Consider the following 23,250-nt stretch of genomic DNA (forward strand, 5'->3'; position numbering starts at 1 on the left):
GCAGTTTCCCCGCCCCTGCCCAGCTTCTAGGATGCTAAGTTTTCAGCTCTGTTTTCCTTGGCCTGGATAAAGCAAACTGAAATCTTTAGCCACCTGGACAGATGACAGCAGTTCGACATCCTCTAATGAGCTGATAGTCTAATCATCCTGTGAAAATTGAATTACATGTAATTTCATTAGAACTAAGAGGGTGTGTGTGTGTGTGTGTGTGTGTGTGTTATAAGGAATTGGCTCATGTAATCATGGAGGCTGGCAAGTCCCAAGATCTTCAGGGTGACTCAACAAGCTGGAGTCCCAGGACAGCCCAAGGCTTAGTTCTAGTCTGAGTCCTGAGGCCTGAGAACCAGGAGAACTGATAGTGTAGTTCCGGTCTGAAGGTCGGCCGGCTCGAGACCCAGGAAAAGTCACCAGTTCAGTGCTAGTCTGAAGGCAGGATGGCTGACCTCCCAGCTCAGAGGCAGTCAGGCAGGAAGAAGAATTCTCTTCTTTGGGGGAGAGTCAGGCTTTTTGTTCTATTTGGACCTTCAACTAATTGGAAGAAGCCCACTGCCTTTATGAGGGCAATCTGCTTTATTCAGTTTGCTGATCTATATGTTAATCTTATCCAGAAACACCCTCACAGAAATATCTAGAATAATGTTTGATTAAAGATCGGGGCACCCTGTGGCCCAGTCAAGTTGCCACATAAAATTACCCATCACAGGAGTTTAGGAGTCATTGTTTGTGACACACAGCAATGATTAAAGAGCCGAAATGGTGGGGGGGGATTTTCTAACTAAAACATAATTTTTATGCCCCCTTCAAAGAAACACATGCAAGACGGCCTGTTGAAATGAGCTCAGTGGAAACCTTCCTGCTAATTCCGCCTCCTCACCTCCACTCCCACCTCACAGCTTTAAGAGACACCGTTATTTACTTAGGAATGAATTCATTGTTTTAAACCTATCCTCCCCGTGTTTTTCTGATGCAGACTCCTCACATCTTGTGGAAATAAACTGAGAATAATTCTCTCTTCTTCCTGGATGAGGCAAATGAAGCACAGGGGGAAGAAACAGCTTGTCCAGCAAGCTGATATTTGGAAAACAAATGTAGCTGCATTTTAAGAACTCAGGATTGTGGTTTTTCGCCTTTTTTCTATGAGTATGCTGGAACTTCCACAGGTAGAAAATGATGGCTATCTTAGTTATTAAGGAGCTGGCTCAGATACAGACAGCAAGCGCAGGGTCTGAGGGGATATTATTTTTAAAGGGGGGAACTTCAAGGGCTGCCCCCTCAGCAAGGCAGCTCACTTTTCGGGAGACGTGGGGCTGACCTGTGATACCAGAAGGTTCTGTGGCAATTGGGTAGCATGCTGGCCACTGCTGCAGTCCATCCACCTTCCTGGGGCCTTACTACTTGAGTGTGCCTCTGTTGAACTTCCAGTTGCCAGTAACTGCACCTTTTTGCCCGAAGCTAACAGGCCCAGAAGCAGCCGTCGACTTATCAGTGATGGAAGGTGGTGATGAATATCCAGGTCCCTCACTCCTCAGATGGGAAGACTCTCAGACTTGGGTTCTATACCCTAGAGTTTCTCTGAGATGAAACTTCTGTCACACACACACTCAGGGCCCGTAGCATGTACGTGTGACCTGTATGGTCACACATACATGCTTGTACTCTGCTGTCGCCATCTTGAAATTCTTAATAACTTTTGAACAAGGGGCCCGGATTTTATTTTGCACTGGGCCATGAGAATTATGCAGCCAGTTCTGGTGGTAGTTGGCAGAACACACCTATCACTGGCCGGCTTCCCTTCTCTGTCTGACTTCTCCTCTTGGTCTCTCCTGTACTTCCTGATAATTTACTTGTCCTTGAATCCTTTTCACAGGGTCTACTTCTGGGAGACGCAAACTACACTGTTGCAAATGTCATGACAATCCTGAAGAATACGGTAAAGAATTAATGAAAGCCATCCTCCTATTTTATTAAAATAAAACAATAATGCATGTGGGTTTAATCGACACTAAAGATAAAATCACAGTTATATCATCTGTCAATGCCATAACATATTGTAATATCTAAGAGGTTTTATTAGGAAGTAATCCCCAGCTAAGCTTCCCAACATCTCTGCATCCCAGACCAAGTGCCCAGGTGAACCCAACATGCAAATATCTCCCCGAAGAAGCAGGGTAATAAACAGCAGCGGAGTTGACATTTAAACAATAGCTCTGCATGCCGTCTGTTTTAAAGAAATTATTTGTCTTTGCCAACATGTCAAGAAAAATAAGTTCACATAATTTAGGAGCTACTAAGGCATGTAAGTCCTTGATTATTTTTTTTTTTTTTTTTTTTTTTTTTTTTGTGGTACGCGGGCCTCTCACTGTTGTGGCCTCTCCCGTTGCGGAGCACAGGCTCCGGATGCGCAGGCTCAGCAGCCATGGCTCACGGGCCCAGCCGCTCCGCGGCATATGGGATCCTCCCAGACCGGGGCACGAACCCGTATCCCCTGCATCGGCAGGCGGACTCTCAACCACTGCGCCACCAGGGAGGCCCAGTCCTTGATTATTTACAACGACAGGATTATCTATAGCCATCACATTTCTTTACCAACAAGATTTTTTAAAAAACGGGTCAGAGAAATTGACCTTTTTGTAGAGTCCAGTAATGAGACAAGATATTAGAGTAATCCAATCTCAAGCCAAAGTTTAAGGAAAAGATGTAAACAAGGATCCTGGCTCAGAATCAGATCAGCTCATCAAATCGAGCCCATGTATTCTCAATGTTTATGTCCCTAGGGTCCGGCACAGTGCCTGGAATGGAGTCGATGCCTAATAAATATTTAGTAAGTGACTGAACTTGGGTATGGCTGTGCCTTGAGGTTTGAGTACCAGGAAAGGAAACGGACTCACCCCTACCTAGGAAGAAGCTGTAAGTTTTCCCCTTAGTCCTTTCTTACAGACTGGAATTTACCAAATGGGTGTAACACGAGTGCAGAGAACCGTGTGGGAGGGAGAGAATGGAAGGCAGTGGGTCTGCAGCAGTGCGGGTGGGATGCTGCACGTGCTGGCAGCTGGGTTCGGGTCCATTCGCAGTAGGTGAGGGATGCAATATTTGAGAATGGGCTGGAGAACTAGAAGGCCGCCTTAGGCCTTTCTCTCCATGCGTGAGACTTATGGCCAGGAGCTTCTAAGACCAAATCCATCTATCCGTAAGGCATGTTGGTCTTCAACAGGAATCCTGTCGTCCCCTTGCCGTGGATTATGGACCTAAAACCTCACTGTGCTTCACTTTCCTCATCAGTCAGAAAGATGACATCGAGGTTACCTGCAATTTGCGTCAGTGGACTGAGATGCTGACTCCGCTTCGCTCACCTTTCCCTGGTACACAAGCTTTTGTGCAGTTTGATTGTTAAATGCAGCTGTCTCCAGAAAGGTAAAGCTTTTTAGGCTGCTCAATGGATAAATGATCAGGACAAAAGAGGTTATAGAAACATTTTATTTGGAAACATTTTAAAATTCAAGATTTTGTCCTGACCAATTTCTGAACATGATGTTTCTTTCTGCTTAAGTTATATCAAAATATTTTTATGTGGTTTATAGCAGCACTATTTACAACAGCCAAGATACAGAAGCAACCTAAGTGTCCATCAGCAGATGAATGGATAAAGAAGATGTATAATGTAATGCTACTCGGCCATAAAAAGGATGATATCTTGCCATCTGCGACAACATGGATGGACCCGGAGGGTGTTAGGTTTAGTGAAGTAAGTCAGATGGAGAAAGACAAGTACTGTATGTTTTCACTTATATGTGTAATCCAAATAATATCAATGAAACAAACGAATGACTGTAACAAAACAGAAACAGACCAACAGATACAGAGAACAAACTAGTGGTTACCCGTGGAGAGAGGGGTGGGAGGAGGTACAAGATAGGGGTAGGGGATTAAGAGGTATGAACTACTAGGTATAAAATAAACGAGATACAAGGATGTAATGTACACCACAGGGTGTATAACCAATATTTTATAACAACTTCATATGGAGTATAATCTATAAAAATAGTGAATCACTAGGTTGTACACTTAAAACTAATATAACATTCTAAATCAACTATACTTCAATGAAAAAAATATTTTTCTGTGAAAATTCCTTTTTCCCCTCTTGCGTACGACCTTTCTAGACCAAAAAAAAAAAAAAAAAAAAAAAAGCCTGGGTGAGCATTTAGGAATGAAAAAGATGTAAAGTTTTGATTACTGACTGAAACACAGTGATTTTGTGTCAATGGGAGAAATCAAAGCCCTGGCACCTGGGGAGGCATGGGATGGTAGACGTGGAAAAGGAATTAATCATCTCTGTTTTTCAGAACTGTTCCTGGAAGCTTTCCCCTCTTCCTGAATGAAAGGTCCTCCTGCTACCTCTCCAGGATGCTGAGGGCCTTGAATTCAAACTGATGGCTGAGCCCAAGATCACCCCTGACAGCACCAACTATGAAAGGGCGAAGGTGGCCCAGCTCCTGTGCTTTCCACACAGAACACTTACGAATGTCACCCACACCCATGTCACTGATGGGCTGATGTCACGGATGAGCAGAGCTGTTTGGAACTGGCTGCAATGCCTCTGAAACCAGAGACGGAACTGAGTTCTTCTAGGCCAGACTGGGGATCCTAGGGATGGAAACCCTGTCGGGGGAAGCCACCTTGGGGGCCTGCTAACCTGTACCATCTGACTAACAAATACCCTGTTGGAGGGCCTTAATGATAGTAGACACTTTGTTTCCAGAAGCACCAAGTACTGTGCACGGGAATGCCCTTCCTGTGTGCCTTATCAGCGACTGTCATGCCTGCCTCAGCCCTGGGCAGAGGCATTCACGTCAAATTCAACTTAGTTCAGAGGTCCCAAAGGGAAGAGCTCAAGTCAACACTGCAGTTTGGTCTCACCCTGCTGTATGGAGTCCTGCAGATAATTTTGCCATAACGATGCTTTGGACAGGGCCAAGGTGATGGATTGTGTAGGGAAGAGTTTTCACAGTGGGCCTGAGAGTGCTGACGCTTAGAAAGGCCCTCTTGCAAGGTGGGGCCCTTTACTGGCACCTGGGAACCTGAATTTTGAGAGGGTTCCCACCACCTTAACTGGTAAGAGTTACTACGCCTGAACAGTTTGTGCAAACAGCAAGTGTGGTTTATGCTGCACAGTGGCTTCCCTTCTGGGGAACTGGGAATTTTGAAGGCGTGAGGCAAGATGGGGGCTGTAAAAATCCTGGGCTCTGAGCCGCTCACGAGCTCCGGTAGTTAGCATTTCACATGTGCTGTCATCGCTTGTCACTGGGGGAGTTTAGCGTGTCCTATGTGACTTTCCTGGAAGAGGACCCTGGGCCCAGTTACCTCCCGATGCGGCCCCACGGGCCATCTCCCTTTGCTGGTTTTGCTGTGTAACCTTTCATTGCGATAACTCACAGCTATGAGTACAACTAGAAAAAAGAAAGAAAGAAAGGAAGGAGGGCAGGAAGGGAGGGAGGAAGGAAAGAAAGCTAGCTGATATCCATACTATCTACACTTTATCCATATCCTTCTTAATAACAACAAAGAAGGCCAAACATGGAGCTCTTGCTAACTCCCGGCATGGTGTCAAGCACTCGTCTGCAGAATACTCAAACCTCTCAAAAAAAAAAACAAAAACCTCAAACCTCTCAACAATATTTCAAAGTAGGTCTTGTTATCTCCATTTGGCACACGAGGGAAGGAGAGAGAGAGAGGTTCAGGAACTTGCTCCAGGTCAGAGCATCTGTTAGGTGGCAAAGGGGGAACGGGAAGTCGGCTTATGTGACTGCAAACCCCAGGCGGGGAGACTCTGTTGAGGCGATCAATGAAGCACTCTCAGAAATGCAAAACTCTAGGCAAATGCACGGTGGTGACACTGCCGTTATGAACGGGGTCCAAGTCCTGCCCAGAAATCCCTGGATAAGCTTTGCAACTTTTCGAGTTTACTCAGGTCCTGGGATTGAAACCCCTGTCTTCCCACAGATTCACAGGAGCTGGGAACTGGACATGGAAGCGTATTTGCAAGTTCAGATACACCCTCCTCCCTCAAAGAGTGTTAGAACTCTGGGCCAGAAAAAAACATAAGAGAGCATCTGGAATACGTCCGTCATCTGATAACTGAGGAAACAGAGAGATGCAGCAGTTTGCACTAAGCTGTAGAATGGACTCTGGGCCCCACCCCATTCGTCTCCTTAGTGCACTGCTTCCCCCTTATCATATTTCTCTCTCTTTTTTTTTTTTTTTGCAGTACGCGGGCCTCTCACTGTTGCAGCCTCGCCCGTTGCGGAGCACAGGCTCCGGACGCACAGGCTCAGCGGCCATGGCTCACGGGCCCAGCCGCTCCACGGCATGTGGGATCTTCCCGGATCGGGGCACGAACCCGTGTCCCCTGCACGGGCAGGCGGACTCCCAACCACTGCGCCACCAGAGAAGCCCCATGTTTCTCTTTTTAAAAGTGGATTCAATCGTAACCCAGCATACGAGAGGTACTTTCATTTTTAAAAGTATGAATTACACAGGAAAGAGACCTGTTTGAAAGGAGAATTATGCACACATACTTTTGACATCCTGGAAACATTCTGATGACTGGGTCAGTGGCGAAGGGAAATGCAATCCACTCATTTGAAAGCAGGGCAGCCATTGCCCCCTCCAAATGTGTTCTCATACACACAGGATTCCCTCCGAGCAGGCTCTGAAGGCAAAGCACACCGCTGAGTTGCAAATGGGCAGAAAGTCACCTTAAAGCATATTTCCCCTCCTTCTGGGAGTTGACACAATCGAGTTACAGGCAGAGACTGTTTATCACATTGGCATGAAAGTCTCTCTTCAAATTCCTCTTGCTTTTGTAATCAAACAATAACATCTCCAGAGTATAGGTTTTAGCTACATAGGAAACATATTGGAAATTGATTCAATGTTCCTGGCTTGGCTGTGACCATGTTTCATAACCTGGTAACCTCTCCGCTTATTCTTCCCCTTTCCTGAAAAGCTTTTAGCGGCACCAGGGTGGCAAAGCAGAGATAAAGCAAACATCATCCTTTTATCTGATCCTGCACAAAATGGGAGGAGCAGGCACTGTACCGCTGATAAGAAGATTTGCTCAACGACTCTTCTGGAATTCTATCAATGGGTTGATGAAAGAAATTAAGGCTGACATTGATAAGTCATTTTCTCAGGCACAACCATTTTCAAAAATGAAGGTGTTTCTTTCCAAGCAGTTAAGCCCCAGTTGCGTGTCTGTGACTCATTAAAAAGTGCCCAGATCAGCCCCGTGTTGTTAACAGATTTACTGCAAGGCTTTACTTTCTTCATATCCATTCTCTTTTTCTCTAGCATGTTTCTTGAATAAGGATTCATTCGAGTCAAGAGCATCCTGTTCCCAAGATCGCTATTCCTCCTTTTATTCCCCCTCAGGTGCATGTTTCATTACACAACTCAATTTTTGTCACCATAATCTGCCATAGCCCTTACCCGATCTAGCGCTTTACACCTGTCTCAAGCTAAAGTATTTACTTGAATGTGCCAGACTTAATGGACACACCATGGGGAATCCCGGTGGACCGAGTGTGCGGATCACCTTAACTGAGACGGGTTTTCATTAAGTATATATGATTGAGTTCTTACAGTCAGGACAGCGCATTCCTTCCAAGCTTGATTACAGGCTTCTGTCCAGCAAATTTCTTGTTTAAAATCACTGCTGCTTCTCTGTTACTAATTTTTTATTACCTTCAGGATTAAGAAGAACTGCTGGTGGGCTTCCCTGGTGGCGCAGTGGTTGAGAGTCCGCCTGCCGATGCAGGGGACGCGGGTTCGTGCCCCGGTCTAGGAGGATCCCACATGCCGCGGAGCAGCTGGGCCCGTGAGCCATGGCCGCTGAGCCTGCACGTCCGGAGCCTGTGCTCCGCAACGGGAGAGGCCGCAACAGTGAGAGGCCCGCATACCGCAAAAAAAAAAAAAAAAAGAAGAACTGCTGGTTTTAGCAGTACTTAAGGCACAGACAGTTCAACCTATCTGTAATGTCTGATCAACCTGGAATTATCTGTGGTAGCCTGGAGGACAAAGAGATTACAATTCAAGAGCTGCCCACAACCTCTGTTTCTAACTTACTCCTCTGACACCCGACGGGCTTCAGAATTGATGATGTAACTTTATATTGGTGGTCAGGGTGCGTCCCTTTCCTGCTCTTTCTTCTCTTGGCTGACCTCGCTTCTGGAGATGCTAATGAGCTAGTCAGAGGGCAGACAGCAAGAGGATGGGAGGTGGCGGGTGGATGGCATAGATCAGCCAGGCAAACGGAAGGCCCATTCAGCTCACGCACATGTTTTGTTATTTAGATGGTACTTTAGTTTTTATCTTTTTAAAACAAATGTGAAATATACTATGAGCACGAGTGCATACAACAGATAGCTACACTTAAATCATCATCATCATAAAAGAATACCCACAACCCACCTTAATAACTCAGTGGTTTTTTCTTTTTAGGCACAATCTTTAATATTTATTTAATTTTTTTAAAGGTATTATATAAGATTGCAGGATTAAAGAGACACAAAACAGCATATATTGAAAATACTCTCTCATCCTTGTGTCCTTTACCCTCAGGTCTGCTCTCCTGAGGCAACCAATAGTACTGGTCTCTTGTGTTTCAGGTCTATTCATGCCAACAACTGTGTGTGTGTGTGCGCTTGTGTGTGTGTGTGTGTATGATCATATTTATACTTGCATTTATATTTTTACTATATATGTATGTGTGTTATAGTCCTTTCTCCCTTTTCAAAAAATCAAGCATACTATAGGTACTATTATGCTCCTTGCTTTTCTCATTTAATAATGTACCTCAGAAATTGTTCCTTATCAGTAAAGATCTTCTTTGTTTCTTTTTTACAGCTGTATAATATTCCATTTTCGGAATTCATTTGACTAGTACCCTATTAATGGACATTTGGTTCACTTGTGATTTTTTCCTATTACTATAAACAATGCTTCAGTGCATGCATTATTTTTCATATGTGCAAGTATGTCTATAGGATAAATTATGTGATTGGAATTGGTATTTAATAGCATTAAGTATGTGTGACTTTTATTCGATATTGCCAAATTCTCATCCATAGAGGTTGTACTAGTACCCTCTCACCTGTAGGATGTAACAATGCGCCTTTCCTCACATCCTTGCCAACAAAGTTTGTCTTAAAACTTTTTAAGCTTTTCCAATGTGACAGATAAAAAACGGGATCTAAGTGTCATTTTTAATGTGGGTTTCTTTGATCACGAATGCACCTCTTTTATTATGAATGTGCCTTTCTGACCCTGTTTCTGTAGAAATGTCTTTTTCTCGGGCCCTTGTCTGCTTCTTCCTTCTACTCTTAAGGACCCTTGTGATGCGCTGGGTCCGCCCCAATTCTGAGGTCAACAACTCAGTGTTTTTAAGCCACTCTTGCACCCCTTCCACTAGATCCTTCTCTCACTACTTCCCCTCCATAAGGTAACCCATTGTTGGATTCCATGCTACTCATTCATTTGCTGTGGTTTATAATTTGTATTTGTAGTAAAAAAAAAAATGTAACACTGGATTACATTTATGTATAGGCACACGTGCAGAGGTGTACTGGTTTATGATGTAAAAAGTTACTACTGTGGATCCTAGTCAAAAAAGTTTGAAAGGCCTGGCTCTAGAAAAACCCTTGGCAACTATATCAGGGAATATATACCACCATGGTGACCCTAGCAACATTGTCATAATTGCAAAAAATGGAAAACAACCCAAATATTTATCAACAGTAGAAAGGATAAATAAAATTTGAACTTTTTCTGCTCTGGAAAACCGTACAGCAGTGAAAATGAATGAACTCCAACTGCAGGGACCATCGTTGATTCAGCGCAAAAACAACGTTGACTGAAATAAAGCCAGTTGTAGTAGCATATGTACAGTATGATGCTATTTGTATAATGAGCAAAACTAAACAATAGTGTGGTAAGACTATATAAATAAAAGTGAGTACTACGTGCAGACCGTAAAACTATACATACGTGCACACACACATCTATATACACACACGTATACATACATACATATATACCATGAATTCTTTATCTGTCATCTATCAACAGACCACTATCTTGGCTATTGTGAATAATGGTGCAGCTAATTCTTTGAGACAGTGATTTTATTTCCAAATAGAACTATCATGCAGTCTAGCAATCCCACTTCTGGATATATCCGAAGGAAAAAAACTCACTATCCTTAAGTGTATATTTCCTTTTATTTACCTTGCTTGGAACTAATTTGGCTTCCTGAATGTGGGGGTTGGTAACTTTCTTCAATTCTACAAAACTCTCAGCCACTAACACTTTTAAAATTGTGTCTATCCTGTTCATTCTATTCTCTGCTTCAGGAGCTACAATTAGATGCATGTGAATTTCATCACCTTTTACTTAATTTCACCTCTCTTTCATATTATCCATGTTCTTGGCCCTCTGTGACACATTTTTCTGTACTTTTTCAATTCTATCTTCTAGTTCAGTAATTCTCTCTTTAGTGATGATAAATACTATTCTGACAATATTTAACTTTTCTGAAGTTCTGTTGTGTCCTTTTTTGAAATTTGACTGCTCATCTGTTTGTTCCTTTGTTAACTTTCATTTCCATTTTTGTTTAAATGCATTAAATATCTTTGGTTTATATTCTCTATTGGATAATTTCCAATTCTGCAGTCTTTGCAGGCCTCATTCTATAGCTTTGGGTTTTTTGTTTGTTTGTTTTTTTCTGATACTAATGAAGTCATTTTTTCCCCTCATGTCTTTAGTGGTGTTCTATTCTGAGTTAATTTTCCTTAGAACTTTATCTGTATGCAAATTTTAGAGTGGGTGCAAGAGAGGATTTGAGTTGGGTTCTGCCAGATTCCTGAGAGTACTACCACCCTGAATCTGTGTTTTTTTCTTTTTAAACTTTTCGTTATGATAAATTTCCAATATTCTCAAACAGTGTAATGTATCCTCATATACCCATTGCCCAGCTTTAAAATATTAATATTCTGCCATTCTTGTTTCATCTATTCCCTCTCCCAATTCTTCTCTGGAATATTTAAACTCACACCTTGGACCATTTAAAATTGTCAAGCTTGGACTTCCTTGGTGGTGCAGTGATTAAGAATCCACCTGCCAAGGCAGGGGTTCTGAGCCCTGGTCCGGGAAGATCCCACATGATGTGGAGCAACTAAGCCCGTGCACCACAACTACTGAGCCTGTGCTCTAGAGCCTGCGAGCCACAACTACTGAGCCCACGTGCCAAAACTACTGAAGCCGGCATGCCTAGAGCCCGTGCTCTGCAACAAGAGAAGCCACCACAATGAGAAGCCCGCACACTGCAACGAAGAGTAGCCCCCACTTGCCACAACTAGAGAAAGACCACGTGCAGCAACCAACACCCAATGCAGCCAAAAATTTAAAAATATAAATAAGTAAAATTTAAAAAAACGTTTGTCAAGCTGGGGGACTCAGGGGACACAAAGAGAGACTGAATTAATTCCCTGACCCACGTGAGTGTGAGCTAATGACTCAGAATCTTCAGAGGAGACATGTTTTTCCTTCTCTTTTTTTTCCCAGCTAGAGTTGAGACAGGGTTGAGGCTGAGTCAGGAGCCTATTCCCACTGTCTTCCTCCGTGGGGTACGTTTGTCACCACTGCTTTTGGGAATTCAGCTTTATGCTGGATGGGGAAGGGGTGTTTCTGATGTAACATTTCACCCTGCTCAGGCCCTAGGCTTTCATTAGGTCAACAGTTTAGCTCTTTAACACTAGGCTCCAGGTAGAGTGACCAACTGTTCCAGTTTGTCCAGGTCTGAGGGGTTTCCTGGGATGAGGGACTTTCAGTGCTAAAACCAAGAAAGCCAAAGTCAAACTAGAACAGTTGGTCACCCTAGTTTGAGGTCACCAGAGACTAGTCCATACCCCTTGGGCAAAGGGTACTCTCTCCCCTCTGCATTCAAACTTTCTTGCTGTCCCCAGCCTCTGATCAATTTTTTGCCTGAAGCTCAACCATGCATTTAAGAAAATACGTATATTTTTAGATTATATTCTGTGCTCTTAGGTGTGGCATCCTGTGAAAGGATTTTGAAATCCTAATTCGAAATATTGCCAGATAAAAGGAAGTCTCTGAAGATTTACTTTTTTGAAAACTAGGCCCAGATTTCTAAAAGTATCATATGTTACATAAAAGTCTAGACTTTTGGCTTCTGGTGAGAAATGGAAAGACGTGGCTACTTAGGGCCAGCCTTCTTCTATGGTGACAACTGGAGCTGGCAAGCAGCTGCTCCCCTAGAATGGACTGTGTTCTCTCCAGTCCTCAAGACTCCCAGCATTCATACAGTGTATGTCTGTGAATGTCAAGTCCAGCCCATCTCACCCATTGTCGCAGGGGCTTGGTTGAGTTTGCAACCCCTGACCAAAAAATCTACTAAAGGGATCCTTGGTCTCTGATGCCTGAAAGGTGACCAAAAAAGGTACCTAGTCATCATTTCGCATTCTTGGGGGTTTATTTAACTTGACTTCACAGCTGTGGACTAAGCACTGGATGATGGCTCCACTCCATACTAGCCATAGTGCTGAGCCACATACATAACCTTTCAGGAGGTACATTTCCTCATCTGCCAAAGGGTGACCACAGTCCTTAGTTTGTAGGGCTGATGTGAGGATAAAACAAGGCAACATACATACCAGCACTTTGGCCAGCGCCTGGCATATAGAAAGCTCTTGATAAAGAGTGAGTATTGGTATAATATATGACATCGTCTTCTTTCAGAACTTTCTGTCACGTTGGCAGCTTTCTGGTTCAGAGGCTGAGGTGCTCTGTTGTTTGACTTTGTTTTGACCTCCACCTCTTCCTTCCTATGCCATATGTCACATGCACAGTCTTATATTTACTTTAAGTGGATTCACTGTCTTTTAAGAAATTGAGGGAACTGTACAAAATGAGGTCTCTCTACAGCTATTTCAGATTCCCCAACCATGTACTTTAGAGCAACAGGCCTTGGGAAAATGTGGGGGGAAAAGACAAAGCTTATAACATAGTCACTTACCACCTGTTCAATGGGCCCTTTCCCCTCGGAGCACGTGGATTAATTAGTGTCACCTCCTAGGGCTTCATGTCTGCCTCTGCCCTGGCAGCTGAGACCCCTGTCTGAAGAGCACCGCCCTTCCCTCTCCTAAGCGTCCAAGCATTCCTTCTTGTGCTATTCGGTTTCCTGGCAGGAGGATGGACCAGACTCATGGCTCATTCCTCTAGCGTCTTGCTGGTGCTCATCTGAGAAACACACTGAGATCGTCAGTCAGTGACACTCAGTGGGTACCCTTCCCAGACACCAGCTGTACTATAACAAGAGACGTGAGCACTGGTACCCAAAGGAGTTACCCATGGGTAGGACATTGAGGTACACCCTGACAGATTTCCAGGAGAGTTCTTTTGGGTCAGGGAGCCCTTTGGCAACCCTGAAATAATCCATCCTTTTACACGAATGCGTGACTCTACTCATCATGGCACACCACTTGTGAGGAAACAGTATGGTGACTAGTGCATCTGGTTGGTCCAAGGCTAAAGGAGAGAAAATGAAAGTATGTTTTTATTTTAAAAGTCTGAGCATGAGCATCATAGTGACTGGATGGCCTCCTCTTATCGTGTGGGTCTCTTAAAACAATTTTCCACTGTCTATGTATTGTCTGTAGGATTAAGTTCAAACACCTAAGCTTGGCTTTCAAGGTCTCCACAGTCTGGTCCCATCCCACAACACCCCTCTGTCTGTACCTCGTCCTCAAAGCTTGCCCTCTGCTCTAGCCAGGCTGGTCCTCTGCTGACCCCCTTCTGTACAGTGTGCCATATTCCTATCTCCAGGTCTCTGATTACGCTGCTTACCTGGAGTTGAAGGACATCTCTGTCCCCTTTGCTGATGAAATCCTACCCCTTAGGAAAGTGGTTCCCAAACTCTGCTGCACATTGGAATCACCTGGGGATCTTTACAGAATACTAATGCCTGGCTCTACTCCCTAGACCTTGTGATTTAATTGTTATGGGGTGTGACCTGGGCATCAGCATTTTTAGAGCCTTCCCAGAGGATTCTGATGTGTTGCAGATTTTGGGAGCCACTGGTGTGAATGGCAAACGCTCTTAAACTTCAGTATCTCACTGTCTCACTCCTGCCTTTTCCTGTTCATGAACATCAACATTTCTGGATTCACCAAAGGTGGGCTCCACACCCTGCCCTGTGGACTCGTTTGTATGGAGATCATGCCTCTAACTTATCTGTGATTACACTGCATCAGAATTATTTGTTTGCTTCTCTGTTTCCCTACTGAACTGGAGTTCATAGAATATGCGTACTGTGTCTTATTCATCTCTGTATCTTTGGCTTCTAACACAGGGCATGGCTGGGAGAAGATGCTCAATATAGGCTTGTTGAACTAAAGAGAACTCAGCTCCTTGGTGCAATCTGTAGAGCAAATATTTTACAGGAGTAAAAAAGCCATACTTGCAACTCTCTAAGGCTACAATTCTCTATCTCTCTAGTAAAAAACAGAGAGAGGGAGTCATAGACCATGATTCACTATGCTCACAAATATGGAAATCTCCACCAAAGCCTTATCTCATGCCTGCCTCTGGTATTTAGAAGGAAGCAATCATAAGGAACAAGTTGACAGATGACGAAAACAGAGAACCAGCCACAAGGGAGTGAGACACAAGAAGGATGACATGTAATGTTCCAAGCACAGGGCTTTGTACATAGGAGATACTCAATGGATAGAAATTAACATTACTAGTTCCAGTCCTTGGTCAGAAAGAACTACATGGTCCTGTTTCCACGGGCCTACCTTCATGACAGGTGGAATTTATATTTGGGGCTGCCGGATGCAAAGCCCCCCCTTTGCAGTTCGGCGCTTGTGGTTATAGATGCGTGAACTCAGTGCAGCCTCGACAGAAACTTCCTTGCCCAAGCTATTACTCTATAGTACCTCTCAGGTGTCATTTGTATATTTGGACATGCAGAAGTATTGTCACCCTGGGAAGTATTCATGCGGATCCAAATTATGTAAAACCACTCCATCCGATTCCTCATCCACAGGTATTATTATCTAAGTGGTCTCCAGTTCAGAGCCAGTCTGTTACAAGTCAACAGCACATTCTCTATTGAATATCAAAGTTGTTACTGAGAACACCAGTACTTCCCTTTCCCATTTGTTTTGATGATCAGTAGCTCACTCTCTCCACAATTAAGCTAAATATGTCAGCATGCTAATCAAAATGTGACCTTTGACTCAAATGGCCTTCCCCCACTCAAAAAGCTGTGAAAGTCTGATTAGCTTTCTGAGACATTTAAAATTTTATTTTTACTATGAATGTCATTCACTGTGCTTTGGGCACACACACTTGCATTCGGTAACAACTCTTTAGATTTGGGGAAATACCATGCATCCTTCACTTCACGAGAGTCTACCAAGCAGCCTTTTCTTAGTTATCATTTAATTCAGCTTGACTTCTTCCTCAAACTTCTCAAAAGACATTTCTTCCTCTTTAAAGGAATTTCCAAATCCCCTGTCTCCTCTTAGGAGATTATTTTTGATGCTATCACTGGCTGATGTTTTTAATATGAGACAATGTCATTTGAATTCCTACTGACCATTTAATCCCATTAGATAATTAGTGTAATACACTGGGTGAATCTATTACAGTTAAATAGCAAGAAAGAACAATTGGTGTTGGTGATCATTTGTGTAGGCTAGCTTAGTCATTTGCTTGTTGCTTATTAACATGAAAGTCTGACATTTGTTAGGGCAATTTGAAGGAAAAGAATCTAGTTGTATTGTTTAACTTATTTCATGAATCTTGAATTTCAATATAGAGCAGGCTTAGTTAACTGTATCCTGTCTTGTAATCAACTCATACCATTTTGATTAAGCCAACACGATTATCCTTAACCACAGAAATGCAAACATTCGGATTCACAGATTTTCTGATTGTTGTTCTTTGTCAAAGATACTAGCTGCTGTTTGGTTAGAAGAAGACCATATTTAGATTTGCTCAGTTGCTGTGATTAGAAATATTCTATGGGTATAAATATTGGCAGGATATGTGATAACACTTAGTCTAGACAAAATGAAGAACATTGGGATTCGCAGGGTGCTAAAAAAATATTTTTTCAGTCATTTTTGTGCAATAAAGATAAATAACCACTCGATTTGTTGAGTCCCACTCAGCCTTGAAATGGATGAACTTTTTAAAAGGCCTGTGGTAATACTGATTGGCTAACTCAGGGAACACTTTCAACCCTCTTCTCTCTACTACCTCATGCAGTAGAGGCTGGGAAGCAACAGACTGACTTTCCCAGCATCCCTTGCACCTAAGATTGGCGTTATGATCTGGTTCTCACTGATGACATGTAACGTGAAGTCTATGGTGTGGGGCGGTGATTCTGAGGAATTTTTACTTTTCCTTGTACTTTGTGTCCCAAATGTAGCTGGGATGCCTAGAGTGGTGGGAATTAATTTGCAACCAGAAGTGACAAGCATGAGGACCAAAAAATAGGGTTTCGGATAGAATTGTTGAGCTGCTGCTTCTCTTTTATGTTTCCCTTCCTCCAGACTTTTAATTATATAAGATGATTCCATGACTTTATTCCTTAAGTCATGGCTAGTCAGTTTTGTTGTTGTTACTTGCTGCCGGCAGCAGCTCGTTCGGATAGGTCTCCACCAGTTTGAGGAGATGGGTCTATAATTATGTGAAGACCAAGTCAGTTCTCTGCCAGAAACAGAGTCCAAATTTACTTCCTTGAGAGTAATCTTAACCAGCACTTTCCAGCAGAACTTTGTGTGATGATGGAAAAACAGGCCATATAGAATATGTGGCCACTGAGTACTTAAAATGTAGCTAGTGCAATTGAGGAACTAAATTTTTAATTTTATGTAGTTGTCATGAATTTAAATTGAACCTGAAATAACTACATGTGACTATTGGCCATCATGTCAAACAGTACAGATCTAAAGAATTGCTAGTCTATAAAAGAATACACAGATTACTATAGCTCTCTCTCGAAAATTCAGCCTCTAACGCAATAATACTCTCATGCAGACTCCACCCATCCAGCTGTTTGTTAAGACTTTTGTATTCCCAATTACAACAGAAAAGAATAATAATGGTGTGCCAGTCTCATTAAGCTGCGAGGGTATGATAACTCTCTGAGATAAACTGTAAATTATAGTTGGGAGAAGGCAGCTGGGTAAGCTAGAAAACCAGCCGCAAAACATACCAACATGGCTCTAGGAGTGGTGAGATACTGAGAGTTGGCAGCTAAAGGTACTCCAGGGAAAGGGCAGGAGCTGTGTGTGCTGATTATACCAGCAACCAGAAAGCTGTAGGGCTGTCATGCCCTAGAGGATGGTATTCAGTACTGTCTACTACACCCAAATGTGATTTGAAAAAATGATTCTCTCGTGCCTTGATGTTTTGTGTAAAACTAAATAATCAGCATGCTTACATTTCACAGCTATTTTTTAGAGCCCAAAGAACAACTGATTTTGCAAGTGTCCACGGTGGCCCAGAGCTGTTAAAGTTATCATGTCTTCTATCTCCTGACAAGGATCACCGTCGCAGACAGCTACTCTATTACCAGTTACCTCCTGGCTGCTGGAAACAGGTTAGCAAAATCCCTTTGTGTTAGAAACCTGAGTTCCTTCAACATGGGCTCATGTAAAATTTCAGGACAGAGCTGACAAAGCAAAGGTATCTCTGAGAAAGGACTACCTATAATCAGGGTTCTAACAGAAACGATGAAGAAAATGAGGAGGTGATTTTGGCAAGCCGTATATACTTAATCTATTTAGTTCTATGTGTAAAACATATCCAATTTAAAAAATATTCAATATAAGAAAGCTACCACTCCACACTTCTAACCAATAGTAGTGTTTCCTGAGACAGTTACAGAAACTGGATCAATTCAATGTTGATTTTTTCCGCAGAGAGAAATTATTTACACTCAGTATCATTTTCATTTCATATTGACAAGGACTCAGTTGGCATTGTGTTCCTTTGCAAAGACCTATGTTTTCTTCATAGGTTCTGCTTTGACCCACTTATTTTATGGTGGTTTCCAATGCCTAAGAAGATAAAGGTAATCATGCATGAGAAGTTAAGCCCCAGTCCTGGTAGAGGTGGGCATAAGACATGACCTTTAGGAACACACCGTGTCTGAAATAGGGTCGCATGTAGAAAACATCTCAGTTAAAGGCATATTGAGACATGAATTTTTACCTATGGTATGGCTCTGAAATGCAGAATCTGCAACTGTATCTTCTTCATCCTCTTGCAACTGTTCATTTGCCTCTTTTATCTGCAGTAACAAGGAAACACTGTGAGTTCCTATGTGCTATATTAAATCGATTGTGTAATCCTCAGAATATTGGTACATTATATAACAAACATGTGGGTGTGTATGTGTGAGTGCGTGTATATATATATATACACATACATTTTCTTCACTCCATTTTCCCCTACTCTGTCACTTGGCTTTATTACAAGTTTTAATTATAAGAGCATGTTTTCAGAAATATAACCCCAGCTCTGAAAGCAAGTTATAGGGTACCTGATTCTACATAAGATTTTCAAGGTAACAGCTATAGTTCTTTTTAATACTTAATAAAGTCAGTAACACAGAGCTGCTGGGAAAAATTAAAGTCTAAGGAAACATAATTCTTCCAGGGACAGTGACACCACCACAAGTTATTTTAATGAGAATAAAGAAATACACTTAGATCTGTTGACCTTTTCCTAGAGTATAACTCTCTAAGAAAATGTTATTTTGTTGCTGTTCTTTCCAGAATGAAACGTGAGGTGACTATGATGTGTGCTCAGTGAACCAGAAGGGTGATACATTTACCTAGACTTTTTTCAGGTCAAAAACATCCGCCTTACATTTCAGCTGGGATATCCAGAGGCTGAATGCCGGAGTACCAAATGGAACTCGAGCAAGAATCTACTCAAGTCACAGTATTTTACAAATGAGAATTCTGAGATCCAGCAAGTTTCCTTAAACATATGTAAATGCCAACACTCAACCCAGGCCCCCTACTTCCCAATCTAGTAGCAGTAGTAATAAAATATCAGGAACCATAACAATAATAATAAAAACAGCCAACACTTAACTACCATGCAGCAGGAGCTGTTTAAGCCCCTCACACCTAGGCTCTCCTACCCTTGCAGTGCTAGGAGGTAAGTGCTATTGTTGGCTCCATTTTGGACATAAGGGGCCTTGAAGAAACAGACAAGATAAGCAATTGTCCAAGTGGCGGAACCAGGATTCAAATACAGCAAATCTGGTTTCAGAGTTGTGTTCATTTGGTGGAACTTCGTTATTCTCAAATTTCCATGGGGCCATGCCAGTGTAGACTTGGCCACAAGGTCAAGACAGCTCATGGTCCTTGGCAGAATGACCCTAAATAGCTCTTTGAAAATACATCCCAGCCAGTCCCCTGGGCAGCCAACGATGATAATGAACTGTGCAATGAACGCAGTGGGGGGACATTAGAGGTTGTCCGTGGATTTGCTCGGGGGCTCGAGTTGAATGCCAAGAAACCATTATTTTATACTTAAAATATGGAGAGCCATATGCTGGTAAACTGACCTTGAGCTAGACTTAGCTTTCTACTTTTTAACCTCTTATTTTTCATAACTAATGGAGTCAGACCAATTATTTACATTTCATGGCCATGGTTCCAATATCAGAATGTAACTGGTGCCTAATCCGTACATACTAATAGCCAGGAGATGGAACACTCAGGAGTATGTCAATGACTGTCTGAACCCTAAAAGGAGAAGGTGTTAAGGGCTGACGATCCAGAGGCCATGCTTCATCACTTTCTTTCCCCATCAGCTGTCTGCTGTCAGCACTGCCTTGTTTGTTAGTACCTCCAGAGGAAGTCAGCTAGGGAATGGGGGAAGAAGAGCAACATCAACCAGCTCTGTTTCTAGTATTTATGGACTGCAGAGAGGAGAATCTCTGTGCGCATCATCAGGACTAACGAATTACTTATTTGCCTTCCAAAGTTCACCTAGCTCAGTGACCTCTTTGTGACAAAGCTACCAAGAAACCCCAAAGGAAGGAGACCCAAACACCTTAATTTCCATGAAGAATCCAACAGGAACTTTCTATTCTCATTTATAGAAATATCAAGAAAATCTATATTTTCAGCCCGTTCCAATACCTAAGACAGGATGCTCCATATTTTCCCACACCTGTTAGGTAAAATAGTATTTCCTTTGGGTTTTTCTAAATCAACCAATTTTAAACTGGAAGGGGTGGGTGCCATGCTAACCTGCTGGAAAGTGGGTGAATCATCATCTCCATCAGCCTATGAAATTCTGAACAAAAGAATCTAATGATTACAATAAGGTTCTCATCTTGGAGATGAAGGAAAAGAGGCCTAGAGAGGGTTAGTGATCTGTTCAAGGTTATAAAAGGATGTCAGTTTTAGAGTGGGCACTCCTGACCCCTGTTCATTGCTGTAATTTAATTTTTCAGCGTGCCATATTGTCACAGTCACCCTTTCCAGACCTTCCCAAGAACTACTGTATCTTTCTTAGTGTCTGGCCATTAGGTAGGCAGTATTCCAAATATACATAAACGATTTTTTAATTTAAGAGTAGAAAAACGTTTTCTGTTTGTGTGTTAGTGTCCTGCTTCTCTTTCCTACTTGTTCCGACGCCTTCGGTGGAACTTAATCACCACCTCTGTCCAAGTATCATATTTAAGAAGGAAAATAAAAACCATCTTGAGGTCCTACCTGTCAGCTCCTTGTCAGAACTTTTCTAGGGCTTTAAGTGCTTAACAGCAAATGCTAAACGTGGCCTCTTGGGTATTTATCAGAGGGACTGGGCTTGTAGACAGGAGTTTTTTCAGCTCTCCTGGGCTAATGACCCCTGAGGAGCGAATGACACATGAGGGGAAATTTTGAATTGGAACGGGATGGATGAAGAATCAACAAAGGAATGGAAAATGGGGGAGTGCCTTAGAATGGCATACTTGTCAGCTCTAATTATCCATACAAATAGATTTCAATGCAAAGTGGTGAGTAATTAAAAAAAGCCATTTCCATATGGAAATGAGGGGCATAATTTATTTTGGCAGCAGATTCCCCTTGCTAATTATATTTCTCATAGGCTGAAATTAAAATTAATTTTCACTCTTGATCACACAGTGGCTGTGTGTTGGCGAAAGGTTGTAGAACTTTCCTGGGGGCAAGGGCCTGCCAGCTCAAGATGAAGAATTTGCCGAAGCGAATTCTTCACGTGGCAAAGCACTTCACAGATGGGAATGGTCACAAAACCAAGAAGTTTGGCTCAGCAAACAATGGTGGTTAGAGATTCAGAATTTCTTCAGCCATTGCTCTACCAGGAACAGATACAAATCAATGTCAGGAATGTCCCATTTGGTAAGAAGTAGCAGGTGACTCGTGAGCAATGATGTGGGTTATTTTTGGTTTCAGTTTGCTGCCAGTACTTTGGGCACCTTCTAATGGTGCCCCTCCAACTCTTGCCCATCTTTTGAGCTCTGCAGTTGTAGTCAAGAGCTGTACTAAATACCAGTCTCTAACAGGTAACCATTAAATGCCGCTGTACGCATTAGAGTCTATTAACCTCTCCCATTAGAAAAGGCTGGGAGGAACGTGCTTACAAAGGACACAGGAGGAAAAAGGGAGAAAATAATTCATTGCTGACAAATATATATACATAACTGCAGAATAAAACCCAATATTTGGGGACACCCTTCATTTGGAATTCTGTGTATACTTCTTCTGTGAATCATCCTAACGAGAACTGCATCCCCAGAAAAGAACATTTTGATGTTAAAGCTCACTGAAAAGGAAAAGAACTTAATGAACCTGTGAGAAGAGAGAAGTGATCCTTGGAGGGAAAACTCCTGGGAGGCATTACCTTTAGAAAAGACAGTCATTTAGAAAACTCTGCAGGAGGAGGGCAAAACAGCCATGCTTCTTATTAGCATCCAAATAGCATTTAGAACAGAATTGCTCAATTAAAGATATTGAAATTAAAAAATTTTGCAGAACTTAATAAGATGATAACAATTTGTGTAATTATTGTACTATTTTATGCTACTTCATCACCACAGCACAATTTTAATGGGATTGTATTTGATACTTTTTTATTAGCATATGTGATTTTTTCAGACTATGTGACACTGGGTGAAGAGGATACTCATAATTTAAATTAAAATACCCATATTAAAATGGCCATCTCTTTCCAGCAATATGATCTCATTAACGATTTTTATTTTGTCCAGTGACAGCTCAACAGGAGCTGGGAGCTGTTCCTTTGAGACTTCTCATTTCAGAAAATTACCTAAATCCACAGGAAGGAAGGACTTACAACATGGAGGAAGGAGTGTGCATTTCTTTCTGACTTATTTACTTAGTACTGACGCAGTCTTTTCTGGGGATGCCTTTCTCCCCTCTTATAATGATTTTGTAGAATTTAAGTAAAAGTGCAAAGTAACATGGCCCTTGTCTAAATTACACAGAAGTCAGAGCTAAGTGGTCTGTAAATGAGAGCACAAATGGGGACATAAGCCTCTAATTAAGGCTCTGAAAAGAGAAAAATATTTAATTCAGTAAAGCATTAATGAGACTTTTATACATATGGTAGAATGCATCTAGCAATCTTGAAAATGGATATGCCGTCACCAGTGAACTAAGGGAAGGTGTGCTACGTACATGGACTTGATATATGTATGGAAATAATTCTTCTATTATATTACCACAGATTAAAATAATTAAAATGCCTTAGGACCCTCATAACTACATATAGTCTTAGTTTGTTAAGGGCAAAGGATGATGCTATATTATGGTATAAGATTTTTGGTGTCTTTTTTGGCTGCACCTTGCAACACGCAGGATCTTAGTTCCCCAGCGAGGGATCAAACCTGCGCCCCTTGCAGTGGAAGTGTCAAGTCTTAACCACTGGACCACCAAGGAAGTCCCTGGTATAAGATTTCTGAAGAGTGATTTTATTCAGGAAAAAACTGTGATATGTAATGTATTATGTGCAGCTAAAATAACTAGTGTGAGAAGAATTCTCTGCAACACACTTTAAAAGAAGCAGAACGCAAATCTACCTTGAGTCCCAGTAGGGGAAAATTCCCTTAAACTCTTGATTTTAAAAGGTTCATGGGTATTCACATCA

The 23,250-nt window shown here is 42.2% G+C and overlaps 1 protein-coding gene across 1 annotated transcript in view; it reads right to left on the reverse strand.

The window, feature by feature from the left end:
• Positions 1-23,250, reverse strand: part of NCKAP5 (NCK associated protein 5) — a gene marked incomplete at both ends in the record, with an annotated part of 941,793 nt that overhangs the window by 71,266 nt on the left and 847,277 nt on the right. The window contains one exon of the mRNA XM_079709823.1: positions 18,307-18,385. Within this exon, the coding sequence (XP_079565949.1) occupies positions 18,307-18,385 (79 nt within the window). The remainder of the gene's footprint in view (positions 1-18,306; positions 18,386-23,250) is intronic.

Source organism: Hyperoodon ampullatus (genome assembly GCF_949752795.1).
Source record: "Hyperoodon ampullatus genome assembly, chromosome: 8".
Taxonomy (NCBI): domain Eukaryota; kingdom Metazoa; phylum Chordata; class Mammalia; order Artiodactyla; family Ziphiidae; genus Hyperoodon; species Hyperoodon ampullatus.